Raw genomic sequence first — 18,765 nt, 5'->3', positions numbered from 1 at the left:
CTTCCCAAGTAGCTGGGATTACTGGCATGCAACACCATGCCTGGCTAATTTTGTATTTTTAGTAGAGACGGCGTTTCTCCATGTTGGTCAGGCTGGTCTCAAACTCCCAAACTCAGGTGATCCACCCGCCTTGGCCTCCCAAAGTGCTGGGATTACAGGCATGAGCCACTGCGCCCAGGCCAGTATTTGTCTTTCTGAGCCCGGCTTGTTTCACATAGCACAATGTCCTCCAGATTCATCCATGTGATCACACATGATAGAGTATCCTTTCCATTTAAGGCTGAATAGTATTCCATTGTGTATATATACCACATTTTCTTTGAAACTAGAATTCTTTGGTTTAGAAGATTATCAAAATGAATGTGCTCTCCACAGGAAATGGTAAGAGAAAATTATCTGCCTTATACTTATATTTTGGGACCTAGGGGTAAAAATCAAAAACCAAAAGGAAATCTCCATTACAACTTCGTAAGAAGCTAGCCCTCAAAAAGATTTCTTTACTATGATTTCACACTACCTATGAAGTCAGAAAAACCCCAAGCCAGGAGTTTTGTTTGATGTGGTCCTGGGACGAGTGACAATCCTAAGGAATGGGTACCATCAAAACACACACATGTCACATCACAAGTCACTCTAACTGCAAGGCAGCAAACAGCAACAAAATCAAACTGGTGAAGATTTTCACCTCAGTCAGTGGAAATAGCAAATACATAAATAAAATTTTAAGTATGTTTAAAGAAATAAATGATGAAATTAAGAGGAATAGAGATTACAGAAAATGAAAATCAAATGACGAAGAACCAAATCAAACTCCGAGAAATGGAAATCACAGTCACCGACAGTCAAAACTCTATAAATGGTTTAACCTCAGATCAGGTTGACCTGAACAGAGAACGAATAAAGTACAAGGTGGAGCTGAAGAAATTATGCAGAATGCAGGACAAATCAATGAAGAGTTGGGCGACATGCAACATAGAGTAAGAAAATCTAACACATATCTAACTGGCATTCCAGAAGGAAAGGGAGAAGAGAAAAAGCATTCAGAGGTAATAGTTGGAAAATTTTCAGAAGCCCTAGGTGAGAATAATAAATCAATTAAAAATCAAACCAAGTGTTACAGCTCTTTTAGAATTTGTCTAGCAGGTTTTCCTACTAGAAAACCAGAAAAGATTTTTAAAGAATCAAAATTGAAAAAGAAACCAAACCAAAATTGGTCACAGTGACACTGCAAGATACCAAAACCAAAGAAGAGGTCTTAAAATTAGACAAAACAAAACAGGCCTCTTGTAGAGACAAGAATTAGACTGCAACCAACTTTTCAACATCAACAACGGATGCCCCAAGGCAACAGAATGCTATCTTCTTCAATGATATCTTCAATGAGTGAAAGTAACCACCCATGCTTAGAGAAAATGAATTTCGCAAGGACAAAATAGACACTTTCAGACAATAATATGTGAAAAGAATCCTTCACCCACAGACCCTTACTAAAAGAATTTTGTAAGCTCTAATTCAATATTTTAAAACTCTTCCAGATGGAAAGTCTAGAATGCAAAGAATGATAAACAAAGGAGGTGGGTAAACTAAACACCAAGATTCCTATATAAGATAGTCTGTAAGTTTCTTTTTTAAAAAAGGTAGAACTAAAATACATATGAAAAATAGGCCAGGTGTGGTGGTTCACGCCTGTAATCCCAGGACTTTGTGAGCCAAGGCAAGAGGATTGCTTAAGGCCGTAAGTCCGAAACCAGCCTGGGCAACACAGAGAGACCCAGTCTATAAAAACTTAAAAAATTAACCAGGCATGGTACTATACACCTGTGGTCCCAGCTACTCAGGAGGCTGAGGTGGGAGGATCGCTTGAGTCTGGGAGGTCAAGGCTGCAGTGAGCCGTGATCGTGCTACACTGCACTCCAGCCTCGGTGACAGAGCAAGACCATCTTAAAATAATTTAGGAGAGTGTCGATTGCTTAATGTTTTGAGATCATTGAGGGTAAAGACGTTATCTAGAGAGTTAAGAATACATGTTATAATTTCTAGTTAATTATTAGTATCAGCTGGCCCAGGCTACCCTAGGGGACATTTTCATACTCCAATTTTAGGGTTTACTTGGAATCACCCTCCACTGTTCTTTCTACTGCACTGCACTCTCCCCGTTACTTCATGTTAAAGGTGAGCCAGAAAAAGCCTATCTTCCTAACCTCAGGGAACCATAAAGAGAACTCCTGGCTGGGCACAGTGGCTCATTCATGCCTGTAATCCCAGCACTTTTGGAGGCTGAGACAGGTGGATCACCTGAGGTCAGGAGTTTGAGACCAGCCTGGCCAACATGGTGAAACCTTGTCTCTACTAAAAATACCAAAATTAGCCAAACGTGGTGGTGCACACTTGTAATCCCAGCTACCCGAGAGGCTAAGGCATGAGAATCACCTGAACCCGGGAGGCGGAGGTTGCGGTGAGCCAAGATCGCGGCACTGCACTCCAGCCTGGGTGACAGAGCGAGACTCTATCTCAAAAAAAAAAAAAGAAAAGAAAAGAAAAAGAAAAGAAAAGAAAAAGAAAACTCCTGAGTCCTGAACAGAGCAGTAGAAATAAAAAGGAGGGAGATGTGATGGTCTTAGATTGCCCATACCAGGTTCTTCCAGTCTGTGTAAGCCAGGGAACCTCAAGCCTTGAACTCTGTAATCATACCTAACCAGTAGAGGCCCCAAATGCCTGACAGAAATATACCTAAAGGGCTTTGTGGAGGAGATGGCATGTATCCCAGCCCTAGGGGAATCCCCATAAATAATTCTCTATGTGCAATAACCAGCATGCAGTCAAAGACAACCATGAACAGAAGCAACAAAACAACACTGCTATAACCAGCTCGGGTAGAGAGATCAGCCTGAACAATATCCCAACATGGTCAGTAATGGATTATAAAAACTGGGTGTTTTTAATGTTTAAAGTGGTTTAAAAAAATTTTTTTAATATTCTGGATACCTTTAATACATTTATGAACAAATACTGATGACAACTCATTTTAAATATATCAATAACTGAGAAAGGTGATATATTTCTTTTTGTGGCTCTATTGACCCTAATTGATCAAAAGCACCTCATTTTGCAGGCTGTGGGTAAGGAAGAGGGGAAGAGAAAAGGAAAGGAGGCTGAAGAGGAACCAAAGCCCAGGATTCTCTAGAAATGTGTCAGCCTCCAGAGTATGGGAGCACATTGGGTCCCAGCAACCTCAGCGGGACCTAGTTCTCAGAAACACAAGAGTGTCCAATGGATGAAACCTCAGCTGAAAACACAAAAATGTCCAAAGACATTGCAGGGTCTGGGAGGAACAAAGTATGATAAGGTTGTTAACTATCACGGACTCAGCAGGATCTGGGGGCATCACCAGTGGGGTTCTTCTCCCACTACCTTCAATAACCCAGGTGAAGAAGCAGGGGCAGCAGAGTAAGATTTAATTATGGGTTACGCTGTGGCTGGCAATATCCCAGGAGAAAAAAGAGTAAACTAAGCTATGTTTAAGGATGCATGCTTATATAGTAAAATGCTAAAGAAGAAAAAAAATAAAAGAAGCGTTCCACATGAAAGTCAGATAAGTGGTTACACTTAAGGGGAGGAAGGTGGTTTTAACTGTGCAACTGGGAGGGGCACAAAAGGAGGCTTCCGGGGTACCAGAAATATTTTTCTTTCTTGATCTGGGGAGTACACATAATTCATAATTCACTAAGCCATGCATTTTTGTGTTTTGAACTTTTAGGAATATGATATATTTCAAAATTTAAAAAGAAAAAACTAAAATATGCTGAGATACATGAAACTTCAACTATAGAAGGACAAGGCAAGGTAAGGCACTGAGTAAGGGCTGAGCGAGAGTGGAAGGCAAGATCACTAAAAAAAAGAAGTTGCTACTGGGTCAGCTGGAAGGAGCGTCTACAAAGGAATCTTAATAGTATTCCCTATATGATTAATGAAGACAATAATCCACAGGTATCAGCAGTAGCTGTAACTTTATTACCAATAGACAGCATTAAAAATGTTGACATTACCATTCTTGCAGATAACCTGGATTTATATTCATCAATTCATTGAACTAATCAATTTTAAAATTAAGGCCAGGCGTGGTGGCTCACACCTGTAATCCCACCACTTTGGGAGGCCGAGGTGGGCAGATCACCTGAGGTTGGGAGTTCTCGAGACCAGCCTGGCCAATATGGCGAAATCCCATCTCTACTAAAGATACAAAAATTAGCCAGGTACGATGGCATGCGTCTGTAGTCCCAGCTACTCGAGAGACTGAGGCAGAGAGAACTGCTTGAACCCAGGAGGTGGAGGCTGCAGTGAGTCGAGATCGCACCACTGCACTCCAGCCTGGGCGACGCAAAACTCTGTCTCAAAAAAAAAAACAGAAAAAGAAAAAAACTTCAGAATTAACATAGTTTTTAGGCCAGGTGCGGTGGGTCACGCCTGTAATTCCAGCACTTTGGGAGGACAAGGCGGGCAGATCACTTGAGGTCAGGAGTTCAAGACCAGCCTGGTCAACACAGTGAAACCCCGTCTCTACCAAAAATACAAAAAATTAGCCAGGCATGGTGGCAGGCGCCTGTAATCCCAGCTACTCGGAAAGCTGAGGCAGGAGAATTGCTTGAACCCAGGAGATGGAGGGTGCAGTGAGCCGAGATCATGCCACTGCACTCCAGCCTGGGCAACAGAATGAAACTCTATCTCTTAAAAAAAACAAACAAACAAACAAAAAAAGCTAAGCTTTAAAGTCCCCAAGGAATATGGCAAGACTTGAGTTTGAGAGTCAGGGGCTAATGTTCAAAAATGAGGATCCCTCATTCTAAAGATGTCTGCATATCTGCAGGCTCACCATTTAAAGAAACAGGTGGATTCTCCTTTTAACAATAGATCTTGTTTTAGATCCATCTTTTGAGCTTTGCATGGATATGTGTGTACAGATTTGTGTGGTTATGTGTGGGTACGGGAAAATATAAATACTAATTATCTGGATGACAAAATTACACATGGTTTGTATTTCTTTTCTTTATGCTTTCTGAATTTCCCAAATTATCTAGAATAAATCCTATGCAATTAACAAAAGTTAATTGTTTTTAGTCTTCTACCTATATAAGGTACAGCAAGCATTACGACAGTGTGTAAAAGACAAGCCTATAACTATAAACCACTAGATTGCTTTTACCAGTCCTAACAATTCTAAAATGAGTAGATAATATTTATTTATTTATTTAAAAATTAAGGAGACAAACATGGTGGCTCATGCCAGTAATCCCAGCACTTTCGGGAGGCTGAAGTAGGAGGATCACTAGAGCCCAGGAGTTCAAGACCCCGTCTCTAAAAAAAAATAACTAAAAATTAGCTGGGCCTGGTGGAATATGCCTGTAGTTCCAGCTTGAGCCCAGGAGGCTGAGTCCGTGATGAGCCGTGATCACATCAATGCAATTTAGCCTGGGCGACAGAGCCAGACCCTGTCTCAAAAACAAATTAATAAAAAATAAAAAACACTATATTTAGTAAACCAACATACCAAAATTAAGTATTTCTACAGGTTTTGATCTAACACGTCCTTTTGATAAATATTTTCTTTATAGCATAAACTAGGCAAATACATAATAAACTTAGTAAGTAGTAATAGTAACAATTCAAACTCATCCAGTCAAGTCAAGCAAAGTGCTCATTTCACATCTCCTAAGTTTCTGGACTGGGAAGCCACTAACCCATTAGATTTTCCTCAATTTCAATTGCCCGAACAAAGGAGGCAGGAAGCAAACTACTACATAAAGTGAACTATAGCTAAGTTTATTTATTCAACAAAATTTAATAATCTAACATTGAAGTCCAAAACTGAAGTTGAAAACAGTTTCCTTGTTCCACAGAGGTACAAATTTTAAAGTACAGTACTGAAGAGTATCATACATTTGAAAGCTTACATATTTATTTAGCACATTCCTCCCCAACTTTCCCAATCATGTCTCTTAAAGGTTTTTACAGCTTGCTTCCATTGTAAGCTGCCTCCAGAAATGTCTCTTAAAGGTTTTTACAGCTTGCTTCCATTGTAAGCTGCCTCTAGAAATTTTTTATTTTTTTGGAAAGAGATAGAGTTTATAAAATAATTTCTACATTAAAAATTTCAGGTTGGGGGCAGTGGCTCACGCCTGTAATCCCAGCACTTAGGGAGGTCAAGGCAGGTGTCCCACTTGGGGCCAGGAGTTTGAGACCAGCTTGGCCAACACGGCAAAACCCTAAAGTGCAAAAATTAGCTGGGCTCCCTTGTAGCCTCCCAGCTACAAGGGAGGCTGAGGTTGCAGTGAGCTGAGATCGTGTCACTGCACTCCAGCCTAGGCAACAGAGCAAGACTCCGTCTCAAAAATACATACATACATACATAATATTTTATAAGTACTACAATCAACCTTAAAGGGAAGTAAAACAGTCCTTTCTCTAGTAAGACTCAACCTGTTTGGTAGGATGAAGACTACCAAAAGAAAAAAGCAGTACTTATTTCTTGTTAAAACAATGATAGCATCCTAGGGCATATCAGTAGTTGCAGATATGAAAAATGAAAGCATAAATACTGGAATTATGCCACTTAATGTTTCTGGGACAACGTTTTTAAAAAAGTGAATAGAGGCAGCTTGGAGACTGTTAGTTTTGAGAAATGATAAATAATAGTATTGAAACTAAGGTGGCAAGTGCGGGTTCTGAAACAGTAAAATACCTTTTTCATTTTTTACAAATTATTTTTATACCCTTAATTCTGTACATATCGATGAACCACCTCATCTTTGCTATGTGCTTACTCACACAAAATGGAATTAACATCTTGGCTCTCCTAAAAAACTCTTTGTTCCCAGACAGAGGTTCCCAGAGAGAGATTAGCAAACAAAAATTGGCAATTGACTGCTATTCTATATTAATCACAAGCCGATCACAAGTTAGAGTCTCTGAGCATTATAATGTTTACTCCTCAGTAAAAATATTACCTTTATGTTCCACATAAGGCTCCATATCCAAAATTTCCGAGAAGCCAATGTAGGTATTCAGCTTTTTCTTATGTCCAGTTTGCCTAACCAAGAGGAAAGCTGATTATATTTACATTTAAAACAATCATAATACAATATATAAGCTCTATTAGCTATTTTAATAAACTCAACAGTAGCTAGCTTTCACTTCACAATCTTCCTCCAAAACATGTACAATTAGAAGTAAACAGAATATTGTTTTATAGCTGGACAAATATGAGGTTAAAAAATGTGAATGCAAAGTGCTGATTCCAAACACAGCTTATTTTCCAGAAGTTTCAACTTAATCACAAAACAGATTATCCTGCTTACAGAAGACATGCACATGTGCAAACATTGCCTTGATTTTAATTATAAAATGAAAAATACATTCCCATGGCGGGGGTGTAATGAGTACAAAATTTATTCTATTTAAAATATCGGATAATACAGAAGGTCAGGGTAATTCAATTACTTGCAGTTTTTCTTTCTTTTTTTTTTTTCCAAGACAGAGTTTCACTCTTGTTGCCCAGGCCGGAGTACAATGGTGCAATCTCGGCTGACTGCAACCTCCGCCTCCTGGGTTCAAGTGATTCTCCTGCCTCAGCCTCCCCAGTAGCTGGGATTACAGGCGCCTGCCACCACGCCCGGCTAATTTTTGTATTTTTAGTAGAGACGGGGTTTCACCATGTTGGCTCGGCTGATCTCGAACTCCTGACCTCAGGTGATCCACCTGCCTCAGCCTCCCAAAGTGCTGGGATTACAGGCGTGAGCCACCGCACCCGGCCCTTGCAGTTTTTAATACTTTCTTAGAATAAAAAAAGTAAGGATTTTTTACTTTTCTAGTTTTCATTTATATATGGTTGGCTTCTTTAAAATTTTTTATGATAAAATCATGAAATATCGACATTTCAAAATGACAGCCTCCATCTATAAACTTTCATCCTCAAATCTAGAGTTTCAAACTACAATCATTTTATCATCTCATCTATGGTAAAGTCTGTACATAGTAGACCACAATGAACAACAAACACTAATATTTGCACACATTTACCTGTCAAAGACAAAACGCATTAGCTGCAAGTTCAGAGTGCAAGGAAGGCTAAGAAGTCGAATCTTTCTTGTTGCATTCTGTTTGCTTTGACAGTTCTCGCAAAAATAGCGATTGTCTCCTTCTAATTTTTCTTCCTGATCAAGAATAAGACATATTAATTTTAAAAAGAAGATGCGTTTAAAACAAGTGATAAAACTCTTGATGTAAAGTATAATTTCATTTCAGTTAATAGCTCTCACTTAAGCTACTTAAAAACAGCTACTATAAATAATGGACACACAAAAGTAATGGGAACTGTTCAGCAGTGACATTATCAATTTGAATTCACTGATATTTAAAACTGATGTGCCTATTTCCCAAATGCATGATATTAAAAATACTTGTTTTAGGTTCTTTGTCCTGGTAATCCCACTTCTGGGAATTCTAAAGTAAGTTTTAAAAAGAAATGTCACATGTATTTTGATGCAACATTCATTTAAAGACAGCAAAAAGGCTGGGCAACATGGCTCATGCCTGTAATCCCAACACTTTGGGAGGCCGAGGTGGGTGGATCACTTGAGGCCAGGAATTCGAGACCAGCCTGGCTGCCCTGGTGAAACCCCCTCTCTACTAAAAATACAAAAATTAGCCAGGCATGGTGGTACACACCTGTGGTCCCAACTACTCGGGAGGCTGAGACACAAGAATCACTTGAACCCGGGAGGTGGAGCTTGCAGTAAGCTGAGATCACACCTCTGCACTCCAGCCTGGAAACAAAGCGAGACTCTGTCTCAAAAAAATGAAGAAAAAAACAGGAGGGGGGAGGGTAGTGTAAAAACGATATATGGGCACCAGAATACAAAATTATATACATATTTGTTTAAAATTACTGAAACATATTCATGAGACAAAGCTAAAAAGAGACGTGTAGAAAAATCAAACATTTTAGCTGATAGTGGTTTCTTTTTAAAATTTGCCTTTATATTTCTATAAAGCTAATTGCAGCCAATCATAGCTAACCGAAGACTCAAACTCCTGAGCTCAAGCTTTTGTACCATATTGTACTTACCATATTGTAAGTAATGCAATACTGGTACCATCATCTCTTCACTTGGCTTCCAGGATACCACACTCACTGACTTTCCTCCTAATTCACTGGCATTCCTCCAGAGACTCCTGTGCCAGCTGCTCCTACCTCCCTGATCCCTAACATTTGAATGTCCCAGGCCTCAGTCCTTGTCTCTCTCCCACTCCCTTGGGGATTTTATCCAGCCACGACTTCTTCCTGGAACTATACCTCTCAAACGTAACATGCTCAAAGCCAAACTCCTAATTCCTCTCAACCCTGCTCCTCCCAGGTCCTCCCTATCTCAGTTAGAGCAACTCCATTCTTTCAGTTGGAATCAGGCCAAAAACCTTAGTAATCCTTGACTCCCCTCTTACTCTTACTCTTCACATCCAGTCTGCAAATTAAAAAAAAATTTTTTTTTCATTATTTTATTTTTACAGACAGGGTCTTGCTCTGTCACCAAGGCTGGGGTGCAGTGGTCCAATCATAGCTAACTACAGCCTCAAACTCCTGAGCTCAGGCAATTCTCCAGCCTCAGCCTCCTGAGTAGCTGGGATTATGGCTGTTCAACACCAAGCCTGGTTAATTTTTTTATTTTTTGCAAAGACAATCTATCACTATGTTGCCTAGGCTGGTTTCAAACTACTGTTCTCAAATGATCCTACTGTCTCAGTCTCATAAAGTGCTGGGATTATAGACATGAGCCACCACATCTGGCCCTGGCCTGCAAATTTTATCTGCTCTTAGAAAATATATCTAAAAGCCAAATGGTGCTTATCACCTCTTCAGTTACCCCGTGGTCCAAGCCACCATGCACTCCCATCTGCCCTCAATCCATCTTCAGCCTATTCTCAGCACCCACAGTTATCCCTTAAAACAGACTGTACCACTCCTACGCATATGACCCTGATGCCATCTCAACCTCACACAGAGTAAAAGTCAAACTTCTGACAAAGGTTTACTAGGCCCTCTCTGATATGGCCCTTGTGTCACCTCCACGACTTTATCTTCTATCATTTACTCACTTCGGCCACACTAACCGCCCCCCACCCAGGCTGTTCCTCAATCCACCAGGCAAGACACATTCTCATTTTGGACTCTGCACTTGCTATTTCATCTACCCAGAACACTCTTCTCCTTGTTTCTAACAGGGCTCACCCCTTCACCTTCAATCACTTTATTTCAAACTCCACCGACTCCAGCCTACTCCCCAGCACATTGCCCAGCGCCACATTCCCTGCTTTCTTCTTCTCCACAGCCCTTATTATAGTTGACCCACTATATATTCTCACTTTATTTTACTGTCCCTCCCTTGTGCCTACACCAATACTTTGTAGGCTCCATAAAGGCTAATCCCCAACAGCTGAAACACTGCCTGACACAGTAAGCACTCAACAAATATTCACTGGCCAGGCGCGGTGGTTCACGTGTGTAATCCCAGCACTTTGGGAGGCCAAGGCAGGCGGATCACCTGAGGTTGGGAGTTTGAGACCAGCCTGACCGACATGGTAAAACCCTGTTTCTACTAAAAGTACAAAAAAAAAAATTAGCCAGGTTATGGTGGCCCGCGCCTATAATCCCAGCTACTCAGGAGGCTGAGGCAGGAGAATCGCTTGAATCCGGGAGGCGGAGGTTGCAATGAGCCAAGATTGTGCCATTGCATTCCAGCCTGGGCAACAAGAGAGAAACTCCATCTCAAAAAAAAAAAAAAAATTCAGCGAAATGAATTCAATGACTACTTCAGGCATGCCCATGGATAAGCTGAGGAAGTAAGAAGGCACAAAAAATATCTGAAGACAGCTAGCTAGCTAGCTAGATAATAAGCTTGTCTATTACGCTATGTATACATTCATGCTTGACAACAAAGGGTTCCTCTTAGCAGTTTTCCACTCAGAACAGAAAGGAATCACTGAATTATCTCCACATGAATCTAAATATACAGAAAGCAGAATGACCATATCAATGTAAAAAAGTTTCGTATTTAGCACATTCTAGTTTTCATTAGACAACAAGGTAAATTACCTTTATGATAACTCAGCATAGAGTTCTTTCAATACCCCACTACCCACAATCACAGAATAATATCTTCTCACACATACATAACTTTACATATAAAATAACTTGAAATAAGCAAAATTATTTTTAAGACACAGGCTGCTTTGGTACTTCATAAAGTGTCTTCTGGATCATTACAGACGCTTCTTATATAGAAAAAGCTGACACAATAAAAGCTCTAGCCACTAAATCAAAACAGAATAGCATTCAGAATAGCATTTAACTGTTAATGGGCAGGAACAATACATACACCAAAATTTGAATACCTTCAAAAATTCCGAGATACAATCCGTTAACTGTTTGTGGCCTTGGATATTTAACTCCAGCTCATAAAATTTTGACAAAAGCTTAGACTCTCTGCCACACTGGTTGCAACTATAATAAAACAGAACGACAAAATTCAGATCAGAGTGTGAAAAGCAACAAAGTTATATTGTATTACATCCTAGAAAGATGGAAAAAAGCATTTATAACTTTCATTTGTTCTCTTTCACAGAAATTATGTACACTAAAAATGAAGTATAATCCCAGCATTTTGGGAGACCAAGGCGAGTGGATCACAAGGTCAGGAATTCGAGACCAGCCTGACCAACATGGTGAAACCCTATCTCTACTAAAAATACAAAAATCAGCCGGATGTGGTGGCGCGTGCCTGTAATCTCAGCTACTCAGGAGGCTGAGGCAGGAGAATCGCTTGAACCTGGGAGGCGGAGGTTGCAGTGAGCCAAGATCACGCCACTGCACTCATCCTAGAGCAAGAGTCCATCTCAAAAAAAAAAAAAAAAAAAAGAAAAAAAAGAAATAAAAACAAAGTGCCTGGTGAAGCTAAACATTCGTTGGGAAACTTTCTTAAAATAAATGTTAAGAGGTAGAAGTGCAGTTTTGTTACATGAATATATCGCACTGTGGTGAGGTCTAGGTTTTAATGTAACCATCACCCAAATGTTGTATATTGTACTCATGCAAAATTTTTTAACAGGCATTTTACATTTACTTTTAGTATTCTAGCCAGTTCCAATCTTACTCTTTAGCTCACACCACACAGCCATAAAGCAAGAGCAGACTGCAAGAGCTCACCCAGACACCGTTCCTAACACCTGGATGGGTGCAACTGCAATTACCAACTCACTTGTTTATATGTTCCCATGGAAATGTATTACTATAAATATTTCAGGTCCCATGATAACCCACTAAAGCTACAACCTGGAACTGCACTGAAAAATAGTTAACATATGAGCAACTGTCTTAGAATAAAAAGTACCATGAAAAAGTTGAAACAGACTTACACAGTTACATAGGCATATTCTCCACAGAACTGCTGTTGAACAATATTGCGCACATCTGGATTCTTTTGTTTAGACAAAGTATCTTCCAATAGAGACATAAAGAGCTTTGAAAATTCTTGAGCATCCTACAAGTTTAGGTTAATGAAAAGAAAAATCATATCTTGCTTTTCAACTTCTACTACAAATAGTAATACATTCAACATTCCAGAAACTACCTATACTTTCAATTTAGCATTTTCAAACAGGGGCTACAGCTATGTTCAATCAGTTTGTGCCCCCATATGAATTTCCATAAATGGAATCAAGTATAATGTGTAAACTATTGGACAGTAAATAAAGGTTTTCATTCAAAATAGAAAAAATTTAATTTTTAAAAAGCATTCTACTTCATCTCCCTTTATAAACATGCTTAGGATGTTTGGGTACCTCTGAATATTAAAAAAAAAAAAAAAAAAATTTCAGTTCTTACCTGCTGTTGTCCAGTGTCCAGGCCCAAGGCTTTAACAAATCCTGATGGATCAATGTATCGCCTATTACTGTTTTGCAACAAGGCAAACAAGTACTGGAGATGCTCACAAATTGTTTGAGGCTCATAATCTATTAAAACAAAAATACAGATTTGGGGTTTTTTAAGGTGCTACTTTTCTTTTCAAAAAATGGTACTTCCTCTTCACATGAGAACATAAACACCCCTACATCCAAACTAGATTAATACTTTATTATCATTTTAAAACTTTAAAAGAAATAGGCTGAGCACATGCCTGTAACCCCAGCACTTTGGGAGGCCAAAGCAGGCAAATCACTTGAGATCAGAAGCTTGAGACAAGCCTGGCCAACATGGAGAAACCCCGTCTCCACTAAAAAAAATACAAATATTAGCCGGGTGTGGTGGTGCACACGTGTAATCCCAGCTACTTGGGAGGCTGAGACACGAGCATCTATTGAGCCCGGGAGGAAGAGGCTGCAGTGAGCTGAGATCGCCAACAAAGTGAGACTGTCTCAAAAACAAAAAACAAGGCTGGGCACGGTGGCTCACACTGGTAATCCCCGCACTTTGGGAGGCAGAGGCGGGCGAATAATCTGAGGTCAGGAGTTCAAGACCAGCCTGGCCAACATGGTAAAACCCTGTCTCTACTAAAAATACAAAAAGTAGCTGGGTGTGGTGGCAAGCACCTGTAATCCCTGCTACTCGGGAGGCTGGGGTTCAAGAATAGCTTGAACCCAGGAGGTGGAGGTTGTGGTGAGCAGAGATCATGCCACTGCACTCCAGCCTGGATGACAGAGCGAGACTCTTTAAAAAAAAAAAAAAAAAAAAAACTTTAAAAGACAGGGCTGGCGCAGTGGCTCAAGGCTGGAAGCAGTGGTTCACGCCTGTAATCCCAGCACTTTGGGAGGCCATGGCTGGCGGATCACAAGGTCGGGAGTTCCAGACCAGCCTGGCCAACATGGCGAAACCCCGTCTCTACTAAAAATACAAAAATTAGCAGGGCATGGTAGTACACGCCTGTAATCCCAGCTACTCGGGAGGCTGAGGCAGGAGAATCACTTGAACCCGACAGGCGGAGGTTGCAGTTAGCCAAGATTGTACCACTGCACTCCAGCCTGGGCAACAGAGTGAGACTCCATCTGGGAGGAAACAAAAAAAAGAAATAGAATTAGCAACCATGTTTTGTGGAAGTCATGAGGCAGCCAGGACTGTCCATATACACTCCCCAAAGGCAAGAGCCTACCTGTATTAAAGCAACAACAGCGATCATGACTACAGTGTCTAGTCATGATTTTTTAAAGTCCAGTTAATGTGGACTTGGGATCTCAAGCACAGCAATTCACACTTAAGTGAAGAATACAAAACCCTAGAATTTTAGAGTTGAAAGTTTTAATGAGCTAGTGCAGGGAATGGAAGCAGAAAGCATGGATATTGAGAGCCCAGAAGACAGAAGTCTTATCTTCTTTAAGTTATTAACTTATTGCTTCTCAGCTCCAAATCCACCCTTCTTTGCCTGCTCAGTGATGAGAGATGGGCTCTGCAAATACTTCTCCTTTGCCAGTTATCAAGAAGGTAAGGCTTCTCAGTGAAGGGCACTGCAGGGTTTGGTTGTGCCTCTCTCACCAGCCTGCTGCAGGTCAGCTTACTCCAGGGCTCCAGGTTCCTGCCCCTAACAGTAGTCAGCAGCTTACCCAGCACCTCTTCTGATAGCTTCACAGTACAGTGCCTCCAGTGAGGCATTTCCTCTCGAATGACCACCCTGTGAATGGCCTCCCGGACACTCTCTCAGGTGACTCTGTAGGGGGTTCCAGGGCCCAGCACCTTCTCATGGACAGTTTCCAGTAGGGATTCCCAGGGAGGCATCTCAGCACCTTTTCAGCCACCCAGTGCATCCCAGCAGTGTCCAAAGAGGTCTGGATCTCAAGCCTGGGCCATGGGAGTGACAGACTATCCGTTGGATGTTCTCTTTCAGCCCCAGGGATACAGGTTGTTCCCTGTATCTGCTGTCCTTGTATTCTTTAAAATCCTCTTTAATCTTTAACTCTTATTAATCAATTCCTCATTTCTCTAATTAATTCTGTTATTAATTCTCAACTTCCCCTTTTCAAATTATTCTGTAGCTTCTGTCTTCTAACTGGACTATATTTATCTCGTTACTACCAACTATGGCTTTCAGCAAGTCAATATATCATCTTCAAAATAAAGATAAAATATTACTCCTTGGCCTGCAAAAGCATTGCAGGCCAGTAAAAGCTATTCAAGGCCAGGTGCTGTGGCTCATGCCTGTAATCCCAGCACTCTGGGAAACCAAGGAAGGTGGATCGATTGAACCCAGGAGTTTGAGACCAGCCTGGGCAACATGGTAAAACGCTGTCTCCAAAAAAAATACAAAAATTAGCAAGAGGTGGTGGTGCATGCCTGTAGTTCCAACTACTCGGGGGGGCTCTGGCAGGAGGATTGCTTGAGCCTGGGAGGTTGAGGCTACAGTGAGCTGTGCTCGCACCAGCCTGGGCGAAAAAGTGAGATCTTGTCTCAAAAAACAAACAAACAATAAAAAAAACCTTTTCTGTTCAAATTATTGTGTAGCTTCTGTCTTCTAATCAGACTCTTAATATTTGTATCCTTACTACCAATTGTGGCTTTCAGCAAGTCAATATATCATCTGTAAAATAAAGATAAAATATTACTCCTTGGGGTGCAAAGGTTTTGCAGGCTGGTAAAAGCTATTCAAGGCCTGGCACCATGGTTCATGCCTGTAATCCAGCACTTTTGGAGACCGAGACAGGAGGACTGCTTAAGGCCAGAAGCTCAAGACCAGCCTGGGCAACAGAGCAAGACCCTGTCTCTATAAAAAAAATAAGTTTAGGCCAGGCACAGTGGCTCACACCTGTAATCCCAACACTCTGGGAAGCCGAGGCGGGTGGATCACCTGAGGTCAGGAGTTCAAGACCAGCCTGACCAACATGGAGAAACCCCGTCTCTACTAAAAATACAAAATTAGCCGGGCGTGGTGGTGCACGCCTGTAATCCCAGCTACTCGGGAGGCTGAGGCAGGAGAATCGCTTGAACCTGAGAGGCGGAGGTTGTGGTGAACCGAGATTGTGCCACTGCACTAGAGCCTGGGCAACAAGAGTGAAACTGTCTTAAAAAAAAAAAATAATAATAATAATAAAATAAGTTTAGGCTAGACACAGTGGCTCACACCTGTAGCCACATCACTTGAGGTCAGGAGTTCGAGACTAGCCTGGCCAACATAGTGAAACCCTGTCTCTACTAAAAATACAAAAATTAGCCAGGCGTGGTGGCGGGTGCCTGTAATCCCAGCTTCTCGAGAGGCTGAGGCAGGAGAATCGCTTCAGCCCAGGAGGCAGACGTTGCAGTGAGCCGAGATGGCGCCACTTCACTCTGGCTTGGGAAACAGAGGAAGACTCAAAAAAAAAAAAAAAAAAGTTTAAAAAAATGTTCAGGAAGAGAGCTCTCCCCCACCCCTTTCCACCCACCTTTTTCTTCTTGGATGCCGTCTCCCAGCATGTAGTCACTACAAGTGCTTGGACATAAGTAGAGTGCCTGCCGAAGCTCCAAGTTGAGAAACCACACTTGAAGAAATGTGTTGACATAACAAGTGGCTCCAAGGTTAGTCAGGCCCACAAATGAGTTCTACAAAAATACAAAATTCATAATTATAAAACCCATTTTCCTTTAAACAACCAATTTCTAAGCATTATTCTTAAATTTTCAGATTAAAAATGTGTAAGACCGTCACAACCAACATGGTATAGCCACCTTAAGTTTCTCTTGGCTGGAGGTGGGGCATAATTTTCATGAAAGCCCCATTTTGGGTTGACCACAGGAGTGAAAAAGACTTCGGACGGCATCACTGCTCATCTCTAGCATATCGTCTTCTCCAGCCACTTAAATCTAAAATTAGAACAGTGGATTCTAGAAAAGATCGGTTTTGAACAAGCGTATATAGGTTTTATGTTTTCTGTATTTCTAAACTGCCAGCATTCAGCAGAATGACAAAGTAAAACTTATGCAGAAAACTTCCTTTATATTCTAGAGATTTTAAAGATTGGGGGTGGTAGAGGGAACTGGCTGCAACTTTTTCCAAAGATAAGGTTGGGAATTCCTGACCTTACAAAGAATTATTATTTTATTAAAATATCTATATATAACAAACTTGGATATTTCGTGAATGCTAAGATTTATGTCTAGAAAATTTAATGTATATTTTTAAAAAGCAAAATTATATATAAAATACAAGCCCTAGAAAGCAAAGTGCTATCATCATGAGTGTTCCCTTGAATTACCATCTCCTTTAAAGAGGTGTTAAGATTTCGAAATAAAACATGCAATGTTAAAGCAAACATAGAATCAGCATTCAAACTAAAACTATTATTTAAAGGCTTACTGAATTACGCAGCTGCCTGTTTTAAAGCATATCATTAAGAAGTGTTCCAATTCAAGTGGCTTAGAGTCTTAAGTTCTACTGCTTATCTTAAAGCTGCACAGGTTACCTGAAATCAGTAGTTTTCTGATCACGGCCCAAAACAAAAGCAAAAACAAAAACAAAAAACAGCATATAGCAATCGCTTAAAAAATGATGGTTTACCTTTTTTCTCCTCTCACAGTTGGGATCATCGATGTTATGAAAACTATTTTCATCTATTTCTCCTAACCAAATATGCTCACCAATACCAACCAAGCAATTCGGATTTCCTTTGCAGTTTCGTCTAAGGGGAAAAAAAAAAAAACCTTTAATTTTTAAAAGACCATAGTTTCATGAGAGACAAACAAATTAAAACTACAATGAGATACCACTTCTCATCTATAAATTAGCAAAACTGAGAAAGTATAAGACACTCAGTTTGTGAGGGTGTGGAGAAGCAACCATGCATATACTGCTGGTAGAAATGCAGTCGCTAACAAAACTACATAGACAACTACCTTTAGACCTAGCAATCTCATTTCTGAGGATTTACTGTTCCTTAGGCTATACCTCCAACAATGCAAAATCTCACTCATAAGGTTATTCATTACAGCACTGTCTGTTAATTGCAAAATACTGGAAGCCACCCAAATGCCCAAAAATAGACAATATGGTACATCTATATGGCAGAGTACTATGCAACTGTAAAACACACACACACACACACACACACACACACACACAGAGCATGAAAAAGATATCTATGAACAGATATAAAGTAATTTATAAATCCAGGACACATTATTAAGTAAAAAAAGCAAAATGCAAAGGAGTATCTCTAGTATACTGTTATGTGTAAGAAATATATAAGGAAAATATACATGTACATATTTCTGCTCATTTTGGACAAAAAGAAATACAGAAAGGAAAAACAAGAGACTAATGAAATTGGTTACCTACAGAGCATGAGTGGGAATAAGGTTAAAGGAAAATGTACCTTTTCGGCCGGACACAGTGGCTCACACCTGCAATCCCAGCACTTTGGGAGGCTGAGGCAGGTGGATAACAAGGTCAGGAGTTCGAGGCCAGCCTGAAACCCTGTCTCTACTAAAAATACAAAAATTAGCCGGGCGTGGCGGTGCGGGCCTGTAATCCCAGCTACTTGGGAGGTTGTGGCAGAAGAATCCCTTGAACCCAGGACACGGAGGTTGCAGGGAGCCGAGATTACACCACTGCACTCTGGCCTGGGCGACAGAGCAAGACTCTGTCTTGGAAAAAATAAATGAATAAATGAATGAATGAATGAATGAATGAATGAAAAGGAAATGTACCTTTTCATATAATGCACAATTTGGGACCATGTGACTGTTTCTCACACTAATTCACG

At 40.6% G+C, this 18,765-nt stretch overlaps 1 protein-coding gene and 1 pseudogene across 2 annotated transcripts in view; one reads left to right on the top strand and one right to left on the bottom strand.

The window, feature by feature from the left end:
• USP48 (ubiquitin specific peptidase 48) overlaps positions 1-18,765 on the bottom strand; it is a 106,337-nt gene that overhangs the window by 61,180 nt on the left and 26,392 nt on the right. For both annotated transcript variants that reach the window (XM_008966556.5, XM_003813953.5), the window contains exons 2-8: positions 17,562-17,682; positions 16,450-16,606; positions 12,932-13,059; positions 12,463-12,587; positions 11,443-11,551; positions 8,074-8,207; positions 7,002-7,084 (exon numbers count right to left, since the gene is read on the bottom strand). In XM_008966556.5, coding sequence (XP_008964804.2) covers positions 7,002-7,084; positions 8,074-8,207; positions 11,443-11,551; positions 12,463-12,587; positions 12,932-13,059; positions 16,450-16,606; positions 17,562-17,682 — 857 coding nt within the window. The remainder of the gene's footprint in view (positions 1-7,001; positions 7,085-8,073; positions 8,208-11,442; positions 11,552-12,462; positions 12,588-12,931; positions 13,060-16,449; positions 16,607-17,561; positions 17,683-18,765) is intronic.
• On the top strand, positions 1,110-1,165 carry LOC112438397 (U7 small nuclear RNA; annotated as a pseudogene).

This window comes from Pan paniscus, chromosome 1, assembly GCF_029289425.2.
Source record: "Pan paniscus chromosome 1, NHGRI_mPanPan1-v2.0_pri, whole genome shotgun sequence".
Taxonomy (NCBI): Eukaryota; Metazoa; Chordata; class Mammalia; order Primates; family Hominidae; genus Pan; species Pan paniscus.
Note: the sequence above shows the minus strand (reverse complement) of the source record. Positions and strands in the feature narration are given on the sequence as shown.